The sequence below is a fragment of the Acomys minous genome (genome assembly GCF_964271855.1).
Source record: "Acomys minous genome assembly, chromosome: 3".
Lineage (NCBI taxonomy): Eukaryota > Metazoa > Chordata > Mammalia > Rodentia > Muridae > Acomys > Acomys minous.
Window position 1 is genome coordinate 5,434,346 of NC_140485.1, and position 19,740 is coordinate 5,454,085.

Below are 19,740 nucleotides of genomic sequence, written 5' to 3' on the forward strand. Positions count from 1 at the left end.
CTGACCACCTGAGCTCCATCCTGGGACCCACAGGGAAGAAAAGCAGACTCCCACAACTTGCCCTCTGGCCTCCACAAGTGCATGTGGCATCCACACCTCCCTACACACACAAATAAATTAATTTTTAAACAAATAATTTAGAGACCTAAAGCTCAAGCATGGTGGCAAAACTGTAATCCCAGAATGCAAGAGGAGGCAGGAGGGTCAGGAGGCGGTCAAGGCAAGGCGTGGCTATATGACCTCATGTCTCCAACCACCCACCACACAGTAACAACAACAACAAAGGAAGAGGCAACCAACATGTTCACAACAGTGTGCTGCCTAGTTTTATGTCAACTTAACACAAGCTAGAGTCCCCGGAGAGGAGGGAGCCTCAATATGATCAGGCTCTAGGAGGGCCTGGAGGGCATTTTCTTAATTAGCAATTGATGTGCAAAGGCTCAGCCCGTTGTGGGTTGGGCCACCCCCGGGCAGATGGTCCAGAGTTCTTTAAGAAAGCAGGCAAGGGCTGGAAGGATAGCATGGTCCTGAGTTCAATTCCCAGCAACCACTCGGTGGCTCACAACCATCTGACTGCAGCTCCAGGGAATCAGATGTCCTCTGGCTTTCGAGGGTACCTGCACACACATGGAACACATAAACTCACACAAGCACACATATAAATATAAATAAAAATGAAAAATATCTTTTAAAAAAAAGAAAGAAAGAAAACAGGCTAAGCAAGCCATGAGAGCAAGCCAGAAAGCAGCACCCCTCCACGGCCTCTGCATCAGCTCCGGTCTCCAGGCCCTGTTTGAGTTCCTGTCCTGACTTCTTTTGATGATGAGCAGTGCTGGAAGGATAAACTGAATAACTCCTATCCTCCCCAAGTTATTTTTGGCCAAGGTATTTTATCACAGCAGTAGTAACCCAAATTAAGACAACAGAGGACAGTTTTGATGTTATCATACATGGTCAGATACTGGAGCCAATGAAATTAAAGAAAAATAGGGTACATCTACATGCATTGCAATTGAAAGAAGTCCAAGGTGTATTAAGGGAAAATGTGAAGGGTTAATATTACAGTATATTTCTGCTTTTTACCCATTTTATTTTGAGATCTAAGAGTCTTGCTGTAACTCAGACTGGCTTGGAACTCGTAATCAGTAAGTCTCAAGCCCCTCCTGAGTGTTGGGTTACTAGTGTGTGCCGAGAAACCTAGTTATGCTGCATGCGTGTGTGCGTGCGTGTGTGTGTCTGTAGCTCACTGGATAACTCTGGCTGTCCAGAACTCACTATGTAGACCAGGATGGTCTTGAACCTACAGAGATCTGCCTGCCTCTACCTCCAGAGCACTGGGATTAAAGGCATACACATACCTGTTATTTTTGTTTGTTTGTTTGGTTTGGTTTTTTGAGATAGGGTTTCTCTGTGTAATAGCCTTGGCTGTCCTAGACTCACTTTGTAGACCAGACTGGCTTCAAACTCACAGATCCGCCTTCCTCTGCCTCTCCAGGTGCTGGGATTAAAGGAGTGAGCTACTATGCCCGGCTCACTCAGGGAGGCAGAGGCAGGCGGATCCCTGTTGAGTTCAGGGCCAGCCTGGCCTACAAAGCAAGTCAAGGACAGCCAAGGCTACACAGAGAAAGCCTGTCTTGAAAAGCCCCAAAAAGGTAGGCATGGTGGTGCACGCCTTTAATCCCAGCACTCCGGAGGCAGAGGCAGGCGGATCGCTGAGTTTGAGGCCAGCCTGGTCTACAGAGCTACTCCAGGGCAGCCAAGGCTACACAGAGACATCCTGTCTCAAAACAAACAAACAAACAAACAAACAAACAAAACAAACAAAAACCTGGTTTCACCAGGTGGTAGTGGCAATCCCAGCACTTGGAAGGCAGAGGCAAGCAGACTGAAGGCCAACCTGTACAAAGATACCTTATCTCAATAAACAAACAAAAAAAGTTTTTTAGATTAAAGGGAAAAAAATTTAATATATATTATATATTATATCAACATGTGATAAGGAGTTAAAATACTTTTTATCTTAAAAAAATATTTATTTTATATGCATTGGTGTTTTGCTTACATATTTATCTGTGTGAGAGGGCTGGATACCCTGGAACTGGAGTTACAGACAGTTGTAAACTGCCATATAGGTGCTGGGAATTGAACTCAGGTCCTGTGGAAGAGCAGCCAATGAGTGCTCTTGACCACTGAGCCATCTCTCCAACCCCTAAAATGCCTTTTAAGCACAAAGGACATTATAGTCACCCTAAAAAAAAAAAAAAAAAAAAAAAAGGAAGAACATACTAGAGACATGACTGAAATATTAAAAGATAAAATGTTGACACTTGAGATTTGATTCCAAGTAAGCCCAGGGTATAGGTGGGTGGCAGGGCGGAGGCAGTACCGGAGAACACTGGGGATGGCTGCGGCTGCTGTGAGAGGACCCTGGGCCCACCACACTGTTCCCTTCCCCTTCAGGTGGGTTTAATTTTCCATAATAGAAAGCTAAAAGGAAAAAAGACTGGAAAAACTGTTCTGTTTGGTGCAGTGGTTCATGCCTGTAATCCTAACACTTGGGAGGCAGAGGCAGGAGGACTCTCCACAGCTAGTATGTGCTACAGAGTGTGTTTCAGGGCAGCTTTGAATAGAGAGGCCTTGCGAAGACAGGCTGACAGAAAGAATGGGGGGGATGGCGGGAGTCACCAAGGGAAGTGACAAAACTAGTAACTTCATCAGGAAATAAAATGTTTTCTATAGTAGTTACATACAGTAAACACCCTCCCACCCCCAACACACACACACACACCCTCCTGAGACTGTGAAACTGTCCTGCCTCACAGCTCCAGAGGCAGCTGGAAGACTGGGTAGTCCCCAGCCTGGGCCCTGGGCAGCTCTCACACTTTACCTTTCACTTTCAAAGTGGAGGCAGACAGCTTCTCTCCCTCAGGTCTCATCGTTGGGGGCCTGTTATGAACAAGTTTCCACCATCCAGGTTCTCCAAATTCCTGAGCACCTGAACGGAAATAAACAGGGCTTCCCACGCTGAGGCAACCTGCTACTGTGCTCCACCACGTCGAAGTCTTTTTCCTAAAGCGCAGAGAATTTAAAAGCTATTGATGCTTCCATTTGATCACAGCACAGAGAGTACGTTCTACATAAACTCTCGATGACTCCTGGCTGCCAGATGCTATGCAGCCTCCACTGCAGCCTGGCCTCAAGTCCTTGCTCTGTCACCTTCCAGCTGCTTCGTCTCTTCATCTGAGACGTCAGGACACCAGAACTACTTTACAGGGTGGCTAAGAGGATCAAATGAAGTAAATCAAACACAAGCCACTTTTCACAGCCAGGGGGAATGGCACACGCCTTTCATCGTTACAAGGCAGAAGTGTCTCAGTGAGTTTGACGTCAGCCTAGTCTACATTATCAGTTCTAGGACTACACAAGAGACTCTGTCTCAAAAAACAACAAATAGGCTGGGTGTGGTAGCGCACGCCTTTAATGCCAGCACTCAGGAGGCAAAGGCAGGAAGATCTCAGTGAGTTCAAGGCCAGCCTGGTCTACAAAGTGAGTCCAGGATAGCCAAGGCTACACAGAGAAACCCTGTCTGGAAAAACAAAACAAAAACAACAATAAATAGACAAAAACAAACCAAGCACTTATCAATCATCACAGGAGAAATAAAGATTCTATGAGCCTGGGCGTCGGTGACACAGTTGATCTATGTGCCTGGGCGTCGGTGACACAGTTGATCTAATCATTAGTCCAGGAGAATAGCTGTTCTACCCACAGAACACACCGTCTGTGTGCGCCTTGGTGCGCCCTGAACTCTCACAGTGGTTCTGAGGCATGCTTCCCAAACAGCACATACAAAACACCGAAGACACATGCTGAGGGCCAACTATTCATCTACTCAAAGTTACCTTAATGGCCACGATCGTCACCTTGCAAGCGTAAGTCAATTACCAGAATTTCTCAAAAATTAACTTTCACAAAGGGAGAACAATCTAACAACCATAAGACCTGCTTCAAAAGAGAAGGTACAAACGTGTACTAGAAAACCAAGGGGAAGCCTCCAGCAAGGCTGCAGCCTGGGTGTAGTGCCCAGGTCATATGAGAGGCTTGCTCTCAGGGTGGTGCTGCTGGGACTGAGGACTTTTAATAAGTGAGGTCTTCGGAGAGGCCCTTAGGTAAACGGGGAACACCTCAGGCTCTCAGTCAGCCCTTCCCCCCCCCCCCTCTCTCTCTCTTCCTAGCTCCAGATATAATGGCTTGTTTTGACATACTCACACCAAGATGTTGTCTAACTTAGGGCTGAACTTCTACATCTATGAGGAAAAAAAATCCTCTCTACTTCCTAAGTAGCCTGTGTAGGGGAGGCCATTACAGTGACAGAAAGCTGACAGTATGCACAAATACTATCTGGCTTCCATTCCATCTTTTGGCACCAAGCACACTTTAACCTTTCCAACCCACTCCCCCCACCACCTCCACCCCTCCACCCCAATCCCCAAGGCTAAGACCCTGGGAGAAACTGTCCCTTTTGCTTTCTCATCTCCACTCATCCACTGACAATCATTTTACCAATGAAGTTTTTAAATGTCCATTAGGACCTAAAAAAAAAAAAAAAAAACAAGAAAAAAGTGCAATATCATGCCCCCCAAACAACTGATGTTCCTCAAAGCGTGCCTGCCCTGGCGATCCTCTGAAGTTTATGTCTATGGTGTACATGTGTTTGCAGGTGTCCTTGGAAACCAAAAAGGAGATCAGATGCCTGGGAGCTGAGACAAAGGCAGTTGTGAGCTGAGATGCTGGCGCTGGGAATCGAACCTGGGTCTTGCAGAACCAAGCCAGTGCCGTTACTCCTGAAGCTGTCTCTCTACCCAGAGACCATCAGCTCTTAAAGTTCCGGCATCCTTGAGGCTCAAGCCTCCTAGGGCAAGTGAGATAAAAGTTTTTTTTAGACTGTTAAGGTGCTTGTCTTTTCCTGTTCACTTTCACAAATGTTCAGTAGTTTCCAGCGACTATGACATTTGACAGTCAACATATGAAATGTGCAAGACTAGAACCAAACTGCTAAAAGCCAGACAAGACTGAGATCTACAAACAGAAAATAATGCTACTTTCGTTTTGTTTTATAAAACACCTTTTTTCTTTCTTTCTCCCCGCCACCCACCCGCAAACAGAGTTTCTCTGTGTAGCCTCGTCTGTCCTGGACTTGCTTTGTAGACCAGGCTGGCCTCGAACTCAGATCCACCTGCCTCTGCCTCCCTGAATGCTGGGATTAAAGGCTTGTAAACCACACTCGGCTGAAAAACTCGTGCTCTTAACCATCGCTCTCCAGCCCCATGGAACCCTCGAGCAGCTGGCCGTGAGCTCTCAGAGCCGACCCGCCTCATGTGCAACTATTAAAGCAGTGCACCACCACACCCACCTCATCAAACATGTGCCCAGGAGAGTCGGGGAGGCCTCCAAGAGCCAGGAGGCCCTGGACCTCATTTTGCCAATGAGTCTGGCAGTTTCAAGAGCGGGAATAGCTAGGAAAGGCTGAAAGCAGCATGTTTTTCAGCTTCTCAAAAAGATAGACAAACTGAGCAACGGTAGTGCACGCCTTTAATCGCAGCACTTAGGAGACAGAGGCAGGTGGATCTCTGTGAGCTCAAGGCCAGCCTGGTCTAGAGAGCTGGGCTCCAGGACAGCCAGAGCTGTTACACAGAGAAACCCTATCTCCAAATTTAAAAAGTTAAAATAAAATAAATAAATAAAGAATTAAAAATAAGAAAAGGAAATCCTGCCAAAAATAAACCTTTAGGACACTGTGCTGGGATGATCAAAAGCAGAGGAGGTGTCTGTGGGGCTGGAAGAAAGAGAGAACAGAGAGTTGTCCAAGTGTGCGACACTTCAGATCTGCTCATCAGAGAGCTCCCAAGATCTGTGCATGGCAGCGTGAATGTTATGAATATATACTGAATGGTAACTTGAGGGGCAGAGGCAGGCAGATCGCTGTGAGTTCAAGGCCAGCCTGGTGGTCTACAAAAGCGAACAGGACAACCAAGGCTACACAGAGAAACCCTGTCTCAAACGCCCTCCCCCCAAAAAAAGATGTTTAAGTCTGGACATCTGGAAAGATGGCTCAGCACGTTAAGAGCATGTGTTCTCTCAAAGGATCTGGGATCACTTCCCAGCACCCACATGGTGGCTCACAACTCTAATTCCAGTTCTAGGGGACCCAATGCTCTCTTCTAATATCAGAAGCCACACCACGTACACATGTGATACACAGACATACATGGAGAGACGGGTCAACAGTTAAGAGTACGTGTTGCTCTTGCAGTGCTCGTGGGTTCACTTCCCAGCACCCACATGGTGGCTCACAACCACTCCTAATTGCAGTTTACGAGGACCCAACACCCTCTTCTGACCACCGTAGCCAACATGCATGCATATGATACAAAGTCAGAAATACACACAGGTGAAACAATGGTAAACATATCTGAACGAAACAAACTACTATACTGTTTACAAGATTATGGGAAGTGAGCACGCACACACCACTATTACAAACCTAAGCATGTACGTTTTCTGGAGGTTACGCTGAGAATGGGTTTCATGTGTGCATCCTTGGAACCCAAAAGTCAAAGACAGAAAGGAACATACACAAGAATACTGTTTACAAGGCTGATTCAAGCAAAAGAAAACGGGAAGAAACGTAAATGTTCATAAAATTGATGTCTAGTGGCAATGGCTGAACTGTGCCCCTCCCATAAAAAGTATTCTACCCCTCATCCCCGGGAGGTGACAAGAAACCTACAGGAGATTTTCTTCAGGGAGTTCAACTGAAGATAATGTCATTAGGCTGAGTGTGCCTGCGTGGACGCAGAGGATAACTTTAAGGATCGGGTCTTGCCTTCCATCAGGTGGGCCCTGGCCACAGAATCAGGTTGTCAGGCTTAGCAGCAAGTGCCTTTACCTGCTGAGCCATCAACAGCTCCCATTACTGTTACTATGCAAGGCTGAGCCCCAGAGACAGGTGTTCGCACAGGAAAACTATGTAAAGACAGAGGAAGAAGGACATTTACCATCCAGGGAACACATGACGCTAAGAGCAGCTGGGAGAGGAGCTAATACTCTGAATCCCGCAACTTCATTAAGAGCCACCACACCAACACCTTGATGTCACTTGCTGTCTCCTGGACTTCTGCTGCTAACACATCCACACGTGGACTTTAATTAGGAAACCATGTAATGGAAGTCTGGGTTTCTTTAAAAACTCAGTTATGGTCGAGTGGTGGTGGCAGCTCACACCTTTAATCCTAGCCCTTGGGAGGCAGAGGCAGGCAGATCTCTGTGAGTTCAAGGTCAGCCTGATCTACAAAGTGAGTTCAGGACAGCCAAGGCTATCCCACAGAGAATCCCTTTCTTGAAAAAGATTTTGGAAAAAAAAAAACCCAAACAAAAAAAACCCAAAAAACCAAAATCTGTTATGTTATGCAAACACGTTTTTGTTTTAATCCCAGGGGTTGCTTTACTTTGTCCACAGCTGTTAACTATGACTGTCTCTCGCTCTGAGAGGGTCATGATCTTTGCCAGCGGCAGAGAGTTTAATTCTGAGGACTCTGCAAGGGTACAAATGTCAGAACCCAAAGAAGGATGTGGGCACTCAAGGAAGACGGCAGCACCCAGCACTGCAGCCGGTTCATCCTGCTGCTGCATTTGCTGTTTGCTGGTCTGCTGGATACCTGACTATGAAGACTAGACCTGCCCCAAGGAACTAAGTCTAAAGAGTTCTACCTCCCCTTCCCTCTCTAACCTTTTTCTCCTACCTTTTGTTGCAGGGTTGGAAGGTATTAGGGTGATTAAGGTTTAGAAAGGAGGCAGAGGTCTAAGAACCCCATAAAAATAGGTGAAAAACTATGCCAACAGTACCATCCACAAATGAACACAGCCTATGAAAAGCATCACCTGTGTGGAACGGCATCACTTTGCTGCAGTATGTGGAGGAATGTTAATTCAGCACATGGCTGCGCTGGCAAGACTTCACATCCAAAGATCTTCTAGGTCTATGTGATCAGGTGGAATACACACCCACCTTTAATCCAGGAGACAGAGGCAAGCAGATCTGAGTTCAAGGCCAGCCTGGTATAGAGCAAGTGTCAAGTAAAGAAAACTTTCTATCCAGGTGTGGTGATACATGCCTTTAATCCCAAAGGAAAGGAAAGTTAGTTTGTAGAAGGAAGCACTCATGTTTGAAAATGATGCTGCTGGGCATGGTGGCGCTGGGGAGGCAGAGGCAGGCAGATCACTGTGAGTTCTACAAAGCAAGTCCAGGATGGCCAAGATAACACAGAGAAATTCTGTCTCAAAAAAAAAAAAAGTATCTAATTGTGTGGTAGAAAAGATGACGAATCAGAGAAGATTTGACAGAACAGGATACGCCCAACTCTCAGGAGAAGAGAAAGAAAGGAAAGCTACTTTAGAGGCAGTTTTACAGAGAGAACAATCAGTTTTTACCCGGCCAGGAATAGAGATGGGCTGCAGAGAGAGAACTCAGGTAAAGTTAGAAGACTAAAGCAAATAACTGAGTTAGTTTGAGACCAAGCAGAGCAATTCTGGGTCAAGAGAGAAGCCAGATTAAATACAGAGAGTTTGAGCCAGAACAGCTGAGTTGAACTAGCCAGGCCAGAGCTCAGAACTAGTAAGGAGCAGTAAGCACTAAGTCTCAGAGGCTGAAACATTGTAGCCTAGGTTACACTGCACAGGGACCAGAAGCATCCAGGACTAGGCCTACCCAGGTTAGCAGACAGAACAGGAACAGGAAGCCTCCAGACAACAATTGAGCCAGGAGAATAAAAGTTACTTTTACAGTGGAGCACCAACACTGATGTGCAAATGTGTTTCACCTATCCACTTCTCTCTGAACGACTTTTTTTTTTTTTTTTTCGTTTTTCCAGACAGGGTTTCTCTGTGTAGCCTTGGTTGTCCTGGACACACTTTGTAGACCAGGCTGGCCTTGAACTCACAGCAATCCACCTGCCTCTGCCTCCAGAGTGCTGGGATTAAAGGCATGCGCCACCACCGCCTGGCTCTGAACCAAATTTTTTCTGTGGTAAAGTAGGCAAACTATGTACATCTTCACCAATTTTTAAAAAAGATTTTATTTATTGTATGAGTGCTCTACTTACATGTATACCTGTATGCCAGAAGAGGACATTGTCTCGAAAAAAAAAAAAAAAGAAAAAGAAAAAGAAGAGGGCATTATAACACACTATAGATGGTTGTGAGTCACCATGTGGTTGCCGGGAATTGAACTCAGGACCTCTGAAAGACCAGATGGTGCTCCTTTTGTTTTGTTTTTTGAGACAAGGTTTCTCTGTGCAGCCTTTGCTGTCCTAGACTCACTTTGTAGACCAGGCTGGCCTTGAACTCACAGAGATCTGCCTGCCTCTTCCTCCTGAGTGTAGGGATTAAAGGCGTGCGCCACCATACTCGGCTCAGACAGTGTTCTTAATCACTGAGCCATCTCTCTAGCTCCACAGCTTTACCATTTTTAAGTGCACAGTTCAGTGGTCAGTGAGTACATTCACACTCTAAACCATCACCATCACCCATCACCAATCACCATCACCCATCATCAATCACCCATCGCCATTACCCATCACCATTACCCATCACCATTACCCATCACCATCACACATCACCATCACCCATCACCATTACCCATCACCATCACCCATCACCATCACCCATCACCCATCACCATTATCTATCACCATCACCCATCATCATCACACATCACCATCACACATCACCATTATCTATCATCATCACCTATCACCAATCTTCATTTTACTGTACAAAGCAAAGTCTACACTCATTAAACAAATAACTCTCAAAGTCTGCCCTGCTCTCAGATGATGACAACCATCACTCTACCTCCTGGACCTGTGTATTCTCTCTACTCTAACTACTTACTGTCAGTGGAATCATACAGTACAATTATGACTGAGTTCATGTAGCATAGTGTTCTCCAGATGGATGCACGCTGTACCACATGGCAGAATGTCCTTCCTTTCTAAGACTGAATACCCCACTCTATGTACATGCTATGCTTATACATTTATGTGCTGATAGACAAGTACTGCGTCCTCATTTAGTTATTGTGAGCACCAGAGCAGAACTCCAGATATGATGATAATCCTACATTCCCACCTGGTGCATGGTGGGCTATTAAGTTGTTAGTCACTGACAGACTGACTGAGAAGGCTTTCACTATCTGGACAAACGTCTATACAGCTGCTGTCTAGTTTCAAACCCATGGCCCTCCTGACTCGTGCTCCTGTGCGCGGCTGCCCTTAGGGTGAAGGTGGTGTCTCACTGCACTCGGTTTGCACTTTTCGAGAGTTAGTGAGTTGGAGCATCTTTTACGTGCCTCTTCACCATTTTGTAACTTCACTGTCCACACTTGCAGCGAGGGGAGGATGCAGTGACAGTGGCTGCTGTCTCTGTCCACTGCTGTGATGAGAGCAGCAACCAGTGACCAGAACACAAAAACAGTATTTGTAGAAAGTTCTTCTGGCTGCCATGGCTTCTGTAGTCTATTTGCAGGCAGCCACAGATGAGGCGCACACAGGTCCCTGCCTGGGCACACAGGTGATGAGTACTGGGAACCTGCTGTGGTGCTAAGAGCTGAAACTGACCACAATCTACTACCCATTTCCTAGACGATACAAGCCTTTATTAAACTCCGGCGTCCCAACAGTTTTCTTAAACTAATTCTATAAGCAAAACTGTAATAGGTGGGGCAGTATTCGCCAGATCAACTTTACATAGTGGAGTTTCTTGTCCTTGTGGTTTTGTTTTGGAGACAGTGTTTCTTTTTTTTTTTTTTTTTTTTTTAAAGATTTATTTATTATGTATACAATGCACACCAGATCACATTATAGATGGTTGTGAGCCACCATGTGGTTGCTGGGAATTGAACTCAGGACCTCTGGAAGAGCAGTCAGTGCTCTTAACCGCTGAGCCATCTCTCCAGCCCCGAGACAGTGTTTCTTGTATAGGCATGGCTGTGCTGGAACTTGGTCTGTAGACCAGGCTGGCCTTGAACTCACTGAGATCAGCCTCTGCCTCCTGAGTGGCGGGATTAAAGGGATGGGCCACCAGCACCCGGCTCTTTGTTTTGTTTTTGAGAGATGGTTTATCTCTAGGTGACCTTGACTGGCCTGGGATTTGCTAATGTAGAATGAGGAAGCCTCAAACTGACACACATCCTCCTGACTCTGCCACTTAAGTGCTGGGATTAAAGTTTTCAGATAGTTTTTAAAAATGTAACTACTACAACTATGTTTTGCCATACTCCATCAACTGTAAAACCCACTAAGATATAACATTTATGTGCAACTAAAGAGAAGAATAAGCTAGCTACCAATAAACTGTAACAAATTGTCAAGTAACATGATACACTATTTTATTGGGGCTGCAGAGATGGATCAGTAGTTAAACGCACTTACTGCTCTTGCAGTGGACACAGGTTCAGTTTCCAACACCCGTATCAGGTGGCTCACAATCATCTGTTACTCCAGTTCCAAATGACCCAACACCCTCCAGCCTGTGTGGGTGCCTGCAGGCATGTAGTATACCTACATTCACACTCACACACTTGCAAATATAAATAAATATATCGTTAAATTTTTTTTTTAATTGGGAGGTTTTTTTGAGATAGGGTTTCTCTGTGAAGCCTTGGCTGTCCTAGAACTCAGAGAACTACCTGTCTCTGCCTCTACTGGGATAACAGGCATGCACCACCACGCCCCACTGAAAAATATTTCAGTGGCACTTAGGAGGCAGAAGCAGGCGGATCCCTGTGATTTCCAGGCCTGCCTGGTCAACAAAGCATGTTCCATGACAGCCAGGGCTACACAGAAAAGCCTATTTTGGGGAAAAAAAAATCTTTTTACTTGTACGTGTGTGAGTGTGTGTGTGTAAGTGTATGCCACATGCGAGCATGTGCTGAAGCTGGAGTTACAGACAGTTGTGAGCCACCTCAAGTTGAGTTGGTTGAGAACCAAACTCAAGTCCTCTGGAAAAGCAAGAAGCACCACCCGGCTGCAAGAAGCATTCTTAACCACTGAGCTACAGCTTCTGTCTCTGTCTCTCTCTCTGTCTCTGTCTCTCTCTCTCTCTCAGCTTAACCACTGAGCTACAGCTTCTGTCTGTCTGTCTGTCTGTCTGTCTGTCTCTCTCTCTCTCTCTCTCAGCATTCTTAACCACTGAGCTACAGCTTCTGTCTCTCTCTCAACCACTGAGCTATAGCTTCTGTCTGTCTGTCTGTCTGTCTGTCTGTCTCTCTCTCTCTCTCTCTCTCTCTCTCTCTCTCTCTCTCACACACACACACACACACACACACAAACCATGACATACTATTAATTATAAGATATACCCAACTTTCAGGAAAGTGAAAATTGTTTAAAACTTTCTGTTTTAAAAACCAATGACTAAGCCGGGCTTGACTAAGCTGCATGCCTTTAATCTCAGCGCTTGGGAGGCAGAGGCAGGAGGATCTCTGTGAGTTTGAGGCCAGCCTGGACTACAGAGCGAGTTTCTGGATAGCCCAGAGCTGTTACACAGAGAAACCCTGTCTCGAAAAACAAAACAAACAAACAAAGCCCGTGACTACAGCCACAGCAGAACAGGCTCAAGCTGTTCCTCAATAATTAACACTCGCGGAGGCTGGGGAGCTGGCTCCAGTGCAGAGTAACTGTACCCGCCGCACAGCAGGAGAGCCTGGGTTGAACCTGCAGTGCATGTGTGGGTCTACAGACTGTGCTCTAGGACAGCCAGGACTACACAGTTGAGACTCTGTCTCAAAAACAACAAAAACCACACCAAAAAAATCCGTAGCAATCAATTTCTCACATGTTCTTTAACTTGTTTCTATAATGGTACATTAAAAATTTAGGTTATTCTTAAATAAACTTTCATATGTTTAAACTAATAAAACACTAAAGGCATAAAACGAACATCAGTGATGACTTAAATTTAAAAGTTCATTCGATAATGTACTACTCTCTTAGATTCTGTGACAAATGAGAAGGACAGATCATATTTAAAATTTTAAGGACTAGATCTGGAATGTAGGTCATTTGGTATTTACTTAACGTGAAGAGAATCTAAGTTTTACACCCATCACCACATAAAACAGGACATGGTGGTGTGAGCCTGTAACCTCAGAACTCCACAGGCAGAGGCAAAAGTCTAAGCAACCTGCCGTTTGAGGCATGCTTGGGCTACATGAGACCTTATCTCAAAAATAAAAATAAAAATAAAAAATAAAAATAAAAATAAAAATAAAATGACTGTCCTGTAGAGAACAGAATTAAAATAATTCTCAAAAAATTTAATTTAAAAATGCATACAGAGAACCAGGCATGGTGGCACATGCCTTTAATCCCAGCACTCGGAGGACAGAGGCAGGCAGGTCACTGTGAGTTCGAGGCCAGCCTGGTCTACAAAGCGAGTCCAGGACAGCCAAGGTAACAGAGAAACCCTGTCTCAAACAAACAAACAAACCCCAAACAAAACAAAAATGCATAGAGAGCCGGGCGTGGTGGCACACGCCTCTAATCCCAGCACTCAGGAGGCAGAGGCAGGCAGATCTCTGTGAGTTTGAGGACAGCCTGATCTATAGAGTGAGTTCCAGGACAGCCAGGATTACAGAGAGAAATCCTGTCTCAAAAAACCAAAAGAATTTAAAAAGCATATAGGTTTCTAACACTGTGAAAACAATTTAACACTATTTTGTACAATGTCCTGTCAGCTCAGAGAGCCATGTGGGCTTTTGGTAATCACCTGGGAAGAGCAGTTTCTGAGGACTTCTCCAGTCACTGCTGTTTAAAGCAGGTGCCCAGGTAGGGACAGCAATGTGGCTGGCTACACACTTGGAAATGGACTCAAGGTGATGTCTAATTGTCCACTGATCTTTTGGATAGACTACAGAAAGGTCACAGCTGTAAACTCTCACTATACTTGTGGCTTTTCTGCCCAAAACCAAAAGGCCTTACAGCATGAGATCCAGCCACAGTCTCATCCTGATGGGCTATCTTTATATGTACTGATTTCAGAGTTAACAGTATTTATGGCAAATCATACATGCTTTCCATTGACAGTGTGATGTTCTTTTAAAAACAGCTTTATTAAGTAGGAAGATTAAGTAAATAATTCAGGTGCTATGCCAATAATAGACCCAAACTACTGGTGTAATGGCTGAACTACACAGGAACTGCAGAGTAACCAACAAGTGTTTCTCCCTGGCTTGTCAAAACCAGTTCCTCTCAGAGCAGTGCTCCAGAACACAGCAAGCAACTCCTACTCACATAAGCAATGTCTTAAAAACAGGTCACTTACATTCCCTTTCTTCCAGAAGATAATTTACCGAACAGAGAGCACCCAGAGATAGGAAACATTGCAAGATCTAATGTTACCGTTTCCCGTATTTCCTGTCCTTTATAAACAGGGCATATTAAATTCCATAAATAGTACTGGGGCAGCCAGACATGGTGGCGCACGCCTTTAATCCCAGCACGTGGGAGGCAGAGGCAGGAGGATCTTTGTGAGTTCAAGGCCAGCCTGATCTACAAGTGAGTCAAGGACAGCCAGGGGTACACAGAGAAACCCTGTCTCGGGAAAAAAAAAAGTGCCAGGACATTAAACCAAAACAACAGATTTCCTTTTCTTATGAGACAGCACTAGTCATAGTGTCAATTCTTTTCTCAGTAGCACCAAAAAAAATCAAGAACTAAAACAGCCCCTTTTGTAGCTGCTGAGTGGAGTCCACTCGGTCCTCGGCAGTTTCAGGCCTGGAGGAAACCGGAGCAAAGCTGACTCCTCAGCCCGGAGGGAACAGGCTGCCAGAGCCTAGGATGTGCTCCAGCGATGCTGGCTGCAGTCACCCAGCACAGCTGCCATCTCCACACTGATCCAGTTCACAGTGTTTATGCATCGCACTGAGGGCCTCAGGGCAAACAGGACCATGATTCTAAAGTTCACAGCGCAGCACGCTCATCCGCAGTCTCACAGCTCTGTAGACTGACCTGGCCTTCCGCTAGAGTGTGTGCTGTGCAGCCTAACCCTGATGCTTAGCCCTAACTCCAGCAAGGCAGTGCAGCCAGCACGAAGGCACCAGCAACACTCAACCACAGTTTACAGCAACAGCACTTAGCCTATTCATGTGGCAAACTTTGCTAAGCACTGTGGATGAGGAGTGTGGTGACTCTCTGGAGTTAACAAGGGACAGTAGGAGTACGGTGACTCTCTGGAGTTAACAGGGGACAGTAGGAGTGTGGTGACTCTCTGGAGTTAACAAGGGACAATACTACAGGACGAAGTTAAGAGCAGCCTAAGTGGGTGCGGTTATCCCTTCCCTTTGTTTCTCTGCTGACCTCTAACGGTCCCACTCTAAATAAAAGGACACCACAGCCCTCTTTCCTCTAGTTTCTGAAACTCATTTTTAAGACCCTAAGACTCTCTGCATATGCATCCTGTTCAGCAAACCTCCGCTCTCCTCTGGAAGCAGAATAAGAAAACAATGTTAGCCCTCAGTTTCTGGTGTGCAGTTCCCGTCTGAGCTACACTGTGAATCCCTGTCAGGGCTACGCTAGGTTCTCAGCTTATGTGTAGCTTTTTTACATCTTTCTGCAAGGATAAGATGTTTTAAAACTCATGTTACCTGTTTCCTAGTAAAAAAGTCCAATGTTTCTCAATAAAAGCACATATATCTTCTTTCCACCGGAAATAACCTTGACGTCCACTTCCTTCCAGAGACAAGTTGTACATTGCCAGCATCACCACCTGAATCACAAATGGAAAAGGAAAAAAAATTAAAAAATATCGTAACTTATATTGAATAAACAAAACTGAAAAGAGAACAGTTTGGAAAAGAATTCTTTTTTTTTGTTTTTGTTTTTAGAGACTGGGTTTCTCCTTTAAACAGTCCCCAAGCGTGATGGCGCACACCTTTAATTCCAGCACTGGGAAGGCAGAGGCAGGTGGATCGCTGTGAGTTTGAGGCCAGCGGTCTACAAAGTGAGTTCAGGACAGCCAAGGCTACACAGAGAAACCCTGTCTCGAAAAACCAAAAAAAAAGAAAAGAAAAGAAAAGAAAGAAAAAGCCACAAATAAAAAGCTGATGGAGAGTCACTTAGTGGACGTGACATTTCCATTTCAGAAGATAAGCTTTGGAGATGGTCACATGTGGAGAGTGAAAAGGGCACATCTTACATTCTCTGTCTCTTACCACACAGAAAGAGAACTTACTCAACAGACACCTGAGTTATGGAATAAGCTTTTCCCATTCTCAGACTCCTCCTCAGAAACATGTATTTACTGCCAACCTCAAGCATCGATGCCTGCCTGCTGTTCATTTCCAGTATGCTAAGATAGTTCATGTTACAAGTTATTTACTTGAAGATGGCTCTTCTGTTATCAGTTGGTATTTGATGAACACACTACATACTAATCTGAAAGGACCCATTTATTGCTCCTCCTCTTCCAGAATGTGATCAGATCAGTTTTCTACTCACAACACCACACCATAAGGAAGCTGGTCTTCTGGACCACACTGTCCCCAGGGCTGCTGAACAGACGCCCAGGCGCTGCCTGCTGCAGGACCCAGGAAAAGGAATGCTTCACCAGAGTCAGAAGAATGAAGCTCCAGGCCAAGAGTACCCACAAGGGATTTCGCAAAGCGTCTCCTCCGCTGCAAGCCAGAAAGAGAAGACGCAGAGGACAGCGGAGGGCAGGGGTCTTTGGTCCTGAGAGCAGATCTTTACCATAGCATTTTGTTTTTTTGGTTTGGTTTGGTTTGGTTTTGGTTTTTCAAAACAGGGTTTCTCTGTGTAGCCCTGGCTGTCCTGGACTCACTTTGTAGACCGCTGGCCTCAAACTCACAGCGATCCTCCTGCCTCTGCCTCCCGGGTGCTGAGATTATAGGCGTGGGCCACCACTACCTGGCTCCATAGCATTTTGTAATGCAAAGAAAATGCTGTGTGTTACAAGCACCTCTTCTTACTTAAATCAACAAAGTTTGAGATTTCAAAAGCTGAAAACACTAATCCCAGGTGGCAGAGGCAGGAAGATCTCTATGAGTTCAAGGCCAGCCTGGTCAAAAAGTGAGTCCAGGACAACTGTTACAGAGAGAAACCCTGTCTCTAAAAGCCAAACCAGAAAAAAAAAAGCTGAAAACACAAATTACAATTCTTAAGTCACTGAGGATTCTGGTAAAAGATGGACTTTTCCAGTTGCTGCCAGAAACTGCTTAGCAGCCTATGAGAATATAGATGTAACTTGTATATATATCTAAGGTGTAAGATTTAGTTATCAGCTCTTCCTTGCAAGGTATTATCCACAACCAATGTATCTTTTAGAAGTAAAGAAATTATTCCCAGTCAGTGCAACCTGATTAAGTATATAAACGGCCAATAGTACATATTCTAAGGAATATAACCAAGAACTAACTTTTCTTTTAAAAAACACTTACAGAAGATATTTCTATAGAAAACTAACACTTGAAAATGATCGTTTTTATTTGCTTTCCTTCATTTTACGGTTTTCATGCGGCTACTTGTAGGCTAAATACAAGTCCACCTTGTACTTGCAATTCTCTTCATAGTAACACACTTGGCTACATATAGCATGCCATCTATGGGGGGGGCCACAACTGTGACCCCCCACGAGACTACACACTCAATTCAGACTTCCTTCATTTTCTACCTAAGTATTTTGGCAAATCAAAGCAGCCTCCCAAGTTAGCAGACAGGTCCGCTGGGGTGACTTAAGAAAGCAGTGGTGACAAACACAACCTTTCAGATTATTATGGCAACTACAATTTATAAGAAACACCTCAAGAGACCAACACAACACATCTAAAATCTTCCCCCTTACTATTTATTTTCTTCAATTACTAGGGCAATTATCACGTTTATCTGTGTGTGGGATGCCAATGGCCCCTGAGGCCTAGGGGTGGAGACCTTAGTTGGCTCATCCAGCACCACAGTCTCCTGGACTCAGCCTGGTTCCGTGTACGTCAAGTGAACGTAGAGTAAGCAGCAAGGCACTCAGGGAGGGGCTGGTGCACAGCTCACAGGTCAGCACTTAATGGAAGCAAGGCCATGAGTTTGACCCTAGCATTACAAACATCAACAAAAACAGCGATGAAGTAAAATTCTGTATTTTTAACTAAAGGACTGGATATATCTTGTCATCTTATTAGACATGTGCATATTAAAACCAAACAATTTACAGCCAGGCGTGGTGGTGATCCCAGCACGTGGGAGGCAGAGGCAGGCGGATTGCTGTGAGTTCGAGGCTAGCCTGGTCTACATAGTGAGTCCAGGACAGCGGAGGCTACACAGAGAAACCCTGTCTCAAAACACCAAAAACCAAACAATTTACTATAACCTAAAGATCAGTAAAATGTTACTCTCTAGAGTGCTGGTATTTGAGACAGGTAAAAGCAATCCATCAACAAAGACTTGTCTCCAAATTCAGATGCAGGAAGGCTGAACAAATTGGTTACAATGTCTCTGATACCAAATCAAACTGTTTCTGCCAAATTTACTTCCAGTGTAGCCACCTCTGGTTTTACTAAACTAGAAATGACTGCCAGAAAAATGTGGGCCTGGTTTTCAGTTAAATCTAAGCTCGGTATGGCATAAATGAAATTAACATTCTCAAGAATTTGAGCTGGGCGTGGTGGTGCACGCCTGTGATCCCAGCATTCATGGAGGCAGAGACAGGTGGATCTCTGAGTTCCAGGCCAACCAAGTCTACAAAGTGAGTCCAGGACAGCCAAGGCTACACATAGAAACCCTGTCATGAAACAAACGAAAAACTCTCAAGAACTCACTAAATTAGCAGTATTTTTTTTAAGCCAGGAAGTGCTCTTTCCACACATTCGGTGCCCATTTTCACTGTGAAATGTAAAGCGCCCCACCCCCAAACCACTCCACAGTCCCCACTCTGGTCAGTCACGCCAAGAGCTCAGCACAGCCTCAAGTGTCTGGAGGGGAGTTCTGTGCTCACCTGCTGCCATGTCAGCCTCAGCCTCTCGGACTGCTCCTTGCCATCCGCAGAGCAATCGGAACAAGTAAACCTGAAAAAGTTATCTCCCTTAAGGTAACTGAGCTGTTCCCGCAGCTGGCCTGTGAGAAGAAACACAAAGTCACATCACCGGCTTGTCTCCTGCAGTGCCAACACCACATCTGGTCAATCAGCATTTTAGATTTCCACGCTTTCTTTTTCTGCAGCCAGCTCAGAACAGCAGCAGAGGGGAGGGGGGGAGGGAGAGAAAGAGAGGGAGCTGTTTCTCCTTCTAATGGCAGGTGTATGTCCCACCTAGAACCTGCGGCTCCTCAGCTTTTAGGAGAGGTCCTGGAAAAGCAGGTGTGGTTGCTCTGACTGGATCGCCCAGGAGTCATATTCCTCACTGCTCCAGGCAGGACTCTGCTGACATTCTTTCAGGGAACACCTGAGCTTGCCCCACCAGCCAGGCACCGGGCTAGGAACCGGACATGCAATGACTAAGGCAGATGTGGCCCGCAGCTGCTCTCACACAGGCCAACACAGCTGCACTGGTTCTGGGTCTCTGGAGCAGCAGAGCCACCCCGGGGGCTGGGCTTTATTTCTTTACCACAGCCATGTCCACCCCCAAATGAAATGCTTCCCTCACTGAGATCTGGCCTGGGCTCTGCACTAAAGTGATGGTGA

At 45.5% G+C, this 19,740-nt stretch overlaps 1 protein-coding gene across 1 annotated transcript in view; it reads right to left on the reverse strand.

The window, feature by feature from the left end:
- The window catches only part of KAT14 (lysine acetyltransferase 14), a 38,132-nt gene that overhangs the window by 16,135 nt on the left and 2,257 nt on the right, over positions 1-19,740 (reverse strand). The window contains exons 2-4 of the mRNA XM_084775883.1: positions 19,057-19,175; positions 15,704-15,825; positions 2,888-3,069 (exon numbers count right to left, since the gene is read on the reverse strand). Coding sequence (XP_084632009.1) covers positions 2,888-3,069; positions 15,704-15,825; positions 19,057-19,175 — 423 coding nt within the window. The remainder of the gene's footprint in view (positions 1-2,887; positions 3,070-15,703; positions 15,826-19,056; positions 19,176-19,740) is intronic.